At 33.5% G+C, this 10,613-nt stretch overlaps 1 protein-coding gene across 1 annotated transcript in view; it reads right to left on the bottom strand.

Annotated features, from left to right (window-relative positions):
• Positions 1 to 8,284: 8,284 nt before the first annotated feature.
• AK7 (adenylate kinase 7) overlaps positions 8,285 to 10,613 on the bottom strand; it is a 34,085-nt gene continuing 31,756 nt past the window's right edge. The window contains exon 18 of the mRNA XM_063440191.1: positions 8,285 to 8,497. Coding sequence (XP_063296261.1) covers positions 8,459 to 8,497 — 39 coding nt within the window. The 3' untranslated portion in view covers positions 8,285 to 8,458. The remainder of the gene's footprint in view (positions 8,498 to 10,613) is intronic.

Here is a 10,613-nt window from a genome sequence, read left to right as displayed (position 1 = left end):
TGTAAAGCTATTAATTACATATTCAGCTATAATTCTGTTGAAAGATATCACAAGCACGCCAGAACATACAATAAAATGTGTAAAGGCTAAATGTGCTCCTAAATATATATTTTTATTATATTATTATGTTGTTATTATTAGCCATCCAGAAACCATAATTGACCAACACACACAATACTGAACAGCACAGAAACTAAATTAACAGTTTTGTTAATTTGATTTTTACATTTTTTGTTGTTGTTGTGGGTTCCTTATTGTGAGATACTTATCCATTCCATTCTTTATGTAAATGGTCACAAGAATTGTGTTTGCATACAGTACCTTAGTTACCAAAGTAGGCTTAGACTGACTTATTCTTCAGCAAGCAATGTAAAAAAGAGCAGTTGATTGAATTCTAATTTTTAGAATATTAAATAGCCAGAGGTGTTTTAGCACAAAGAAACCAAGAATCAGAAAGTAAAGTGCCAGGAGTTGTATAAGAACAAGAGGAGAAGGAAAAACAATTGGCTAAATTAAATGCAAATGTGAGAACAGTTGTAGAACAAGTCAGCTCTAATTCACTTTCAGAGTGGGAAGTTCTGGAAATTCAAAGTGAATTGCAAATTTAAAGTGGCTCTCTCATTTTCTTTTAAAATAGGCACGTCCCACTTCCCCACTCTTGTCTGCCCATATTTAATAAATGTATTTATTTTTGTAAATTTTTATTCTATGTTGATATTAATCTATGAAAATACACTTAGAATGCATATATATGCATATATGCTGTAGGATAAAAATTCATTCATATATGATTCCAATTGTAATTGATATATTTTTATATATAATTATATTACTTTATTAATTATATATTGGAGGACCTGCCTGACAACCCAGGCAGAAATACCAGATAATTTAATTTGCAAGCCCTACATTTGACCATGTAACTTTCCAAAACCCATAAAACCTGTACATGGGGCATACTGTTGTACTCGTGAGATATCGCTGAACAGAAATATGAGTGTTTTAGAGCAGTAAACATAAAATGACAATGATATCATGAGCGAAAGTGTAGGTTTTGTGTGAAAAATGCAAAAAAACAAATATGGACCCAAACTTTTCCCAGGAATTAGTGGCTAACTGGCTACTGAAAAAGACTGGTCATAACCCATTTTTAATACCCCGGATTGTCTAGTTTTGCCAAAGGTATGCCATGATGCTGTAATTTTAATTCTTTCTCTGACATACGATATCAAAGAATAGGTAGACCCAGCAAACCAATCTGGCCAATTTCAATGTGTAAAAACTGAATTTGGCAAGCCTTATATTTGACCCTATAACTTTCCAAAACTCCATAAAACCTTTACATGGGGGTACTGTAGTACTCGTGAGAAAAACACAAATATGAGTGTTTTCGAGCAGTAAAATGTATAATGACAATGATATCATCAGTGAAAGTGTTGTTTTGTGTGAAACATGGAAAACAAATATGAACACTAACTTTGGCAAGGATTTGTGACTAAGTGGCTACTAAACAAGACTGGACATATCCCATTATAAATATTTTGGGTTGTCTATTTTTGCAAATGGTATGTGATGATGTGGGTAATTTTCATTCGTGGACTGCTATATAGGCCCCACAAATGTGTAAAAAATAAAATGGACAAGCTCTTTATTTGACCCTGTAACTTTCCAAAACACCATGAATTATGTACATGGGGGCATCATTGTACTCCTGGGACATCACAGCATACGAACGTGTATTTTATTGCAGTAAAAACTAACAGTATTATGACATTCACAGTAAAATATGCCATGCATAACTTGTATAAACAACATAGACTGGAGGTGATCCTCAAATTTTAATAGGATATATAATGGTGAAAATGTTGTCCATTGCGCTTTGTAAATGTAGAGAGCTGGAAGTTTTCAGTGAATAGACATTGCCCTACTTGCATATTAATGTGTTTGTATACAATACCTACGTTTTCTATAGGCTTCTCAAAGCGACCTAACGCTCCACAAATAAAATGTAAAAATTTACTGTGGAAATTGAATGAAATCTGAATATTAAAATGGGCAGAGGTGCCTAATGAAACTAGAAAAGAAAGTGCCTGGAGGTTATTAAAAACAGGAGGAGAATGAATAGTTAGTTAAAAATAAATGCAAATTAAAGAATCTAAGTAGAAACTGCAAGGAAAGATGGAAAAAAAAACAGTAGAAAAATGTGTTCTTTAGCACCAATACTATCTCAATAATATTATTTATTTGAACTATGTAATTCAAACACATTTTATTCATCGGGCATGCATAGCTGTGTGCATGGAGTTTGACTGGTGTGTTCATGCACATCTTACTACAGGATCAGTTGTACACACTTGTTCCCCATTAAGGTTAACCTAGCTGTATTATGTGCATAACTGGAATAGCTCGTTATATGTATGAGGATGAAGAATATACTTTATATCTGTCAATGGTGTTAAACTTTAGAGAAAAAATGTTTTCACTTCATTTTTGAAGTTTGTATTGTAAGTATAAACATTAATTTGGGAATTAAAAAAAATTATGAATTTATTTTAATTTGCGTGAAGAATTGAAATGACAAATTCAATGGTTGTGTTTCCAATAAACATTTTATTTTTATTAAGAACAAAACAAAACAAGTAACAATGGTGCACAGGCCTATTTTTGCATTGACATAGTGACAATGTGCTATAATTTAATAAACGTGTGAAGGTAACACTTTCTCAAATGGAATTAGATAACATCATAATGGTGGTCATTGTAGATTGCAGTGATAGCTTGTATTAGAATAGGAAACATTTTACCTACAAATTCAGTTCGAATTAATTTGCAGGCTAATAGTGACCAATTCTGCGGAATCTGAGAGTTCAGTTACAAATTTCCATACTTTACTTCTGTATTTTTATAAACTTTTATGAAACTTTTATAAACCTTTTGACAATTTGTTTTTAGACTTTGTTGCTTTTAAACACTTCTGGGCATATGGTTACCTCATCTCCATATAAATAACATAAACTAGATGGGACCCTCAAATTGTGTACACAGTATGTTAATGTAAAGAGCTAGACGTTTTCAGTGAACAGACATTGCCCTACTTGTATATTAATATATTTGTATACAATACCTTAGTTATCTATAGAATTCTCAAAGTGACCTAGCCCTCTACAAAGAAAATGTAAAAATTCACGGTGGAAGTGGAATTAAATCTAAATATTAAAATAAACTAGAAAACTAGAAAACAAAGTGCATGAAGGTTTATAAAACAAGAGGAGAACAAATAATTAGCTAAAATTTAAATGCAAATGAAAGAGTGTAAGTAGAAACGGTAGGGAATGATTAAAGAAAAAAAAGGTCAGAAAAATGTATGCTTTAACACCAATACTTAGTTATCTCAAAAAGCTGTTATTCTATGCCTGCTGATATACATGTATTGGTTGTCACTTTTGTCAATATGTATTTGAAAACCCTCAATAAAAATATTATATGTAAAAAAAGACTTTGCAGTGTAAATTGTCAGAAATGTAAATTCAATTTCATTACATATTTTGGCCTAAATTTAAAATTCACTCTGAATTTCTAACAATTTGCACTTATTGAATAACCGTGTAATACATATGATGATACTGGGAGAAAAATACATTAAAGCAAATACATATTATAGAAACATAGAATGTGACGGCAGATAAGAACTATTCGGACCATCTAGTCTGCCCAGTTTTCTAAATACTTTCATTAGTCCCTGGCTTTATCTTATAGTTAGGATAGCCTTATGCCTATCCCACGCATGCTTAAACTCCTTTACTGTGTTAACCGCTACCACTTCAGCTGGAAGGCTATTCCATGCATCCACTACCCTCTCAGTAAAGTAATACTTCCGGATATTATTTTTAAACATTTGCCCCTCTAATTTAAGACTCTTGTTGTGGTAGTTTGTGTGTAGACAGGAAGAATCTTATGTGAAAATAAAATATGTACGCAAGGAAAAGGATGACATGGCAACAACACCTTAAAAAACACTAAAAATTACAAGGTACTTCAGCTTATTTTAGAAAAGTGCTGATTTCAGGAAAAATTGCTTCACATATACCCTGGTTGGGACGGGAGATCAACTAGTGATGATCTCTAAGAGACGTAGACCGTCTCTCCTTTGGGATATGTGTAGCTTCTTTTTAAGGCATTATGTGTGGTCCAGTAATATTAAAAAGTTAGACTTCCAATATTAGAAAAAAATATATCTCTAAGATTGAAGTGTGGCTTTCAAGGGTCAACAGCATGGAGAAACAAGGGTTAAAGTGCATAAGAATGAAGGTGGGGAGGCTGTAATCTAGAATGGGGTTACAGCATCACCCCGCACTCATGTGGCAGTTGTTGTTGACTCTTGCAAGCTTAAATTTAATATTTTAGTGCAGTAGTGGTTGTTGAAAATATTTTTTGTCAGAGAACCAGATTATATAAATTGTACTTGATGGCAACTTCCTGGAGCATGATGAATATGATGCACCTGTTTGAGTGATCAGGGACTCACTGAAATACCACGGGGACTCAATTTTGGGTCTGAACTCAGGTTAAAAGTCATACAACATGTAGCAGCTCTCAAAATATTCACCAGCCATTGGCAAGTGGATGTTTAGCCCTGTCAAGTAGAAATGTACCCCTGGTGAACATGCCATGGACCATTCAGGCTGACATTTTCAAAAAACGTTTAGGTCTTTCTAGTAGTGTGAGACATTAAAAAAGTAAAGCACCATTTAACCGTACTTCACCCTTATATTACTTGTACAGCTAAATCAACAACTATAAGGCATCTATACGTTTCTTATTAGGAACCTGTATATTATTTGAACCAAATCATTTTAACACATTTAATTTATTTGGCATCCACTGGTGTGTGAAAGGGGTTTGTCAGGTGCGTTCATGCACATCTTACTACAGGAATCAGATGTACGCAGTGTCCCCTAATTAGATCCCGATCTGTACTTATGTGCATAACTGGAATAGCTTATCTGTATGAAGATGAATAATATAATTTATATCTGTTAATAGTGTTTATCTTTAGAGCAAAAATGTTTTCACTTCACTTTTTTACGTTTGTATTGTACGTTTTAACTTAATAAAAAATTAAGTTATTTTAATTTGCTTGAAGAATTGAAATGACAAATTAAATGGTTGTGTTTTCTATAAACATTTTCTTTTCATTAAGAACAAAACTAAACAAGCAACAATGGTGCACAGGCCTATTTTGGCGTTGACATAGCGACAATGTGATATAATCTAATAAACGCTTGAAGGTAACACTCTCAAATGGGCTTGGATAGCATCATAATGGTGGTCATTGTAGATTTTTGCAGTGATCGCTTGTATCTGAATAAAAAGCGTTTTTACCTACAAATTCAGTCCAAAGGAATTTGCAGGCTAATCGTGACCAATTCTGCAGAATATGTGCATTTAGTTACAAATTTCAATAATTCACTTCTGGATTTTTATAAACTTTTATAGAAATGTTATAAATATTTTGTCAATTTGTGTTTTAGATTTTGTTGCTTTTAGACACTTATGATTATATGGTTACCCGATCTCCATATAATCAACCTAGACTGGAGGTGAACCTTGAATTTTAATATGATAAATAATGAGGACAAACCCATTGAGCTATAATCACCTACACAGTATGTAAATGTATAGAGCTGGACGTTTTTAGTGAATAGACATTGCCCTACTTGCATATTAATTTGTTTGTATACAATACTTTAGTCATCAATAGACTTCTCAAAGTGACCTTACCCTCCACAAAGAAAATGTAAAATGCACTTTGAAAGTGAATTGAAATCTGAATATTAAAATGGATTTAGGTGATTAATGAAGCTAGAAAACAAAGTGCCTGGAGGTTTATGAAAACCAAGCGTAGACTGAAGAACAATGAGTTCTTCGTGATAAATACGTTTAAGTAGAAACTGCAAAATATAGGAGGAGTGGGAAAAGTTCCAAATCAGACATATTTTCAGTTTGCATATTTTGGCAATTCCTGACCATTTTATTGAATTGCAGTAAGTTAAAAACTGAACTGTACTAATTAGACTAAAAAAGACTAGCTCTGACTATATCCGAGTTAGAGAATATTTCCAAATCAGTTGATCTAGTATACATCTATCTGTCTTTTATAATCACTACAATTCACTAGTAAGTAATAGCGCATGGCTTAATTTTGTATGTTTGTATTTGCTTCTGTATGTTACAGTGCTGTCACCCACCCCACGGTGTTCCCTATTAAGGGTTAATCATTGTGTAAGGGTTCGCAGGTGTGTAGTGCACAGGTAACTTTCTTTATGGGGTTTATTATAGGGAAACTATAGTGCAAGGAAAACAAACTTGTATGTATATATATATATACGTCAGAAAAATAATTAAAAAAAATACATTGCAATGCAAATGATCAGAAATATAAAATAAATTTCACATTTATGCCACGGGTTTCCAAAAGGTAGATCCCCAAATGTTGTTGAACTACAACTCCCATGATGCCTTTGGAGGGGCACCAGTACACCTCTGGCACCATAACCACTCCGGTATGCTGTAGACAACAGTAGGCAGACAATGTAAAAATAGAGCAGGGGTGTCCAAAAGGTAGATACCCAGATGTTGTAGAACTACAACTCCCATAGTGCTTTGCATATCTTTAGAATGACAAAGAATCATGGAAGTTGTCGTTCCAAAATGGCTGTGGAAAAAGTCTCAATTTTTCTGACACTTACCAATAATACAAATTACAAACAAACTTCAGATATTGTAGTACAGTAGGGCATGTTAACACTTTGACACATATTACGTAAATAACATTACCTTTGTTACACATTCTTAAATTGTTTAATTAGCTTAATTAATTGTGCGAAACAACTTGGATTTACTCTTCCAGGTTTTTGAAGTGGTCTACATTGCAGTTGGAGAGGCCATGCCACTACACATATAGAACTTGCAAGATTAAAATAGCAAACAAACAAAGCTGCGTGGGTGAATTTTAAAGTTTATTGGCAACTGATGTATTTGATGCACCTGTTTGAATGATTTCGGACTCACTGAAGTAACACAGGGACACAATTTTGGGTCTGGACTCAGGAGTTAAAAAGTCACTATACTACAAGAAACTTGAGTTACCATCATTTCTTTCATAAGGACCACTTATAAATAGGTACAAAATCTAAAATGAAACTAATTCTTATCTATGTCACTGCAGATGTTTGTGAGCCAAATTTCCCATGATGCTATATATAGGTCACAAACATCTGCTGCCAAGGGTAGCCTCAGTGTGATATTGGGATGATTGATATTCAATATACTGCACCCACATGTAACTAATACAAAACCAATTAACCATACTGCACCTTTGCAGCCGCCATGTGTTCCCTATTAAGGGTTAATAAGTATATAGGGTTGTATATAAAAAAAATACCCCTCTGTCTCATTAGAGATATATTTGCCAGAAGCTCAAGGAAGCAAGGTGAAGGGTCAGTGTAGGACCTGCTTAGGGGGGTCTGCCTTGACGTTGGCAGGCTGGCATTCCCTCCAATGGCCATTGGAGTAACTAAATGACCTCCATTTGTCTAAATATACATAGGGATTAAGGAGAGAGCACAGGTAACTTTTTTTTTTTGGTTTTTACTATATATTGGGGCTGATGTGTACTGTGGTCGTTGCTGCCGCCCAGCAGAGATGGGAGTGAGCGCAGGACTTATCTTTTTGTATAGTGCGCAACTAACTTATTTTTGGGTTTAGTAAATAAACCACAGTTAGGGTTACTCACTAAATTGCCTAAAATTGCCATGGAATTGCGAGCATTAGACCAAAATAGACAAACTGGAAAAAAAATCTTGCAATGATCTATCTTTCGAGTTCAGGTATTTTGGTCTAAGATTTGAAATTCCTAGGTGAATTCCTGTCAATTCATGGTTTAGTTAACAATTTGTAAATGCAAGTTTCTTATTTTGAAACAGATTTTATGAATCTCACATCTTATTAAATCTCCTTTATCCTTTTATTTATAGATCAGTTAAGATTATTTGTGAATTATAATGCTATTTAGATATGGGCACAACTTGTTTACTCCTTTCTAATACTCATTAATTTTCTTCATTTACTGCAACAATTACCATGAGGGGGATCTCATGTGATAAAGTGAAAATGTTTTGTTTTGCACATTCATATCCATTTCTTATGTGATATGAACATAAATGCATAAGTATTGTGTGTGTGCATTGAAAAGCACAGGAAATAATCAATACAAATAATGCTCTTCTTTTCCCCACAATTTTTATTTGGAAGAAAATATTTACACTATTTCTGAATGTGATGACAACATGAAATTAGAAATATTAGAAATGATAAATATACAATTTCTTTTGTTTTAACTGAGCAAAATATTAACTATAAATCTGAATTATTTTTTTCAAAAAGGTAAAAAGGTGCTTTATTCCAATTCTGGATTGTTTTTGAAGATATATTCAGCCTGTAAAATAAAACAAAACAATTAAGATGAAATAAGACAATGTGATATTTCAATCAAATAAAGCAAATTAATCGCTAGTGTAATAAAATGTAAAAGAAAAGGTAATTTTGTAAAATTAAAATACATGGCCTGTTACATCAACAGTGCAAGCAACCTGCCAGCTGATACGAATGAATCAAATGCCTTTTATTTTGTGTCTGAACAAATCGATCTGTTTAGGATTTACCTGTGGAGATATTCATTGAATAAGACTCCACAGGTAAGTCCCAGACAGATGGATTTTGTTGGGTGCAGATTAACAGGCATTTGATTTGTTTGTACCAGCTCAAAAACAATCATGCTCAAGTCTACCACCTGGCAATCTTTGATCTTATTCTTATACTTGCTCAAAATTACCTTCACAAGAATGTCACCATCCAGTCTGCTTTAAATGTTAATTACTTGTCTATTGCACCCCTGAAATGAGTGTTTGTTTTTGAGCAACGTGAATGGATTCACCCTTTTTACTCATTTATGCCAACGTGAATGGATTCACCCTTTTTACTCATTTATGCCTGCCACTGTATTAAAAGATACACTCAAATGTAAAATATATATTCTTTTTTTTTAATTGAAGGTCTCCAATTCACCTTATTTCAGTCCCAGGAGAGTCTCCTCGCTAAAGCTATAGTCTGCCTACAGTAATATCATCATTACTGATGACTTGTGTCCAATCAGATGCTTGTCATGCTTGTCACAGAGAAGCATTAGAACACACAATGCATGAGCAGCAACCACAGTCATCAGACAATAATATGATAAAGAGAGGATGCCTCTGAATTACTCTAAGAGAACCACTCATTTCCGTTTTGAACTATGACTTGACAGCCAAAAGGGGATTTATAAAAATGCATATTGCACTCTTTTAGAATAAGCCATAGGGGAAATGCAGTTAACTTTATTGCGTCAGGAGGATTGGAGGGGTTTCTTTAAGGTTAAGGTTAGAAGGTGTGGAGCATTAGGGAAGTTTATGGGATCATAATTGTTAACGTTAACTCAAGAGTGGGGGTGAAATGAAAGCAAGAGATGTGCTATGGGGAAGAATCTGTTTTGTTTCAATTTGTTCATTTTAGAATTTTGGTTTCTCAATATTCCCTACAGGTAATGAATGTCAGTTGTAATGTTACAAAGTACCAATTTAAGGTGTAACTGTTGACAAAGCGCGATAAGACGCAAAATATGTTCACTTTCAGCAGATGTGTGGCAAGTATTTTTCCTCTGCATTTTTAATACACAGATTGTAACTTTTCACTGCTGATCTGCCAATAATGCTACATGCTTTCCATCTGTATAAACATTTTATAAAGAGATGATTTATTTGATATTATTGCCTTTTTATTTTTTCTTATGGTGGGGTGCTATTTCTATAATTTTTTTTTTTTTTAGTTTAGAAAATGAACTGCTAAACTGCAGAAAGATCAAAATTAAGAAAAAGTCCCTTTAATTTTTTTCAGTTGCGTCTTTCGATCTGTTCAGAACCAATTGCACACGTCTAGTAATAACCCAAAGTATTTTGGAAGATCTTTATTTAATATAGACTCAATCCAGTGGCAGGGATTTAAACAGATACTTGCAGTACTTACTGTACAACATTGGATGTTAATTCTTTATAAAAATGTATTCGTAATGAGAAGTGGGTAGATAAACACTGTCTTGCAGTGGGAGGGCTTCGGTTCACAAAAGTAGATCTCGTATAGCATGAGAAAAAGAAAGCATTTTCTTTTTATCAGTTTTACACTTCTAATTTCACATCCTTATCAACTGCAATTTTCTCCAGGGCATAAATTTTAAAACTGTGATACCTACCCTAGAGAAATTCCTTATTATCTCTGCAGCAGCAAACGGACAGGCAATTTTATGGTGCTTTGAATAGCCCTTTACCTTCCCCTGTATGTATACAATTTTGCATTGCATATTACATGTACAGAATATGGAGACATCACAGGGGAATCCATGTCTAATTAAATTATTGAAAGGAAGAAGAAACATTCAAAAGAACACATAAAGTGGGAGAGTAATGTGTCAATCCGCATAATGTTTTTAAAATCCTCAAATTATATTGCAGGAAAATAAGTAC

This window comes from Pelobates fuscus, chromosome 13, assembly GCF_036172605.1.
Source record: "Pelobates fuscus isolate aPelFus1 chromosome 13, aPelFus1.pri, whole genome shotgun sequence".
Taxonomy (NCBI): Eukaryota; Metazoa; Chordata; class Amphibia; order Anura; family Pelobatidae; genus Pelobates; species Pelobates fuscus.
The sequence above is the reverse complement of the archived record's forward strand: the minus strand, read 5'-3'. Positions and strand labels throughout refer to the sequence as shown.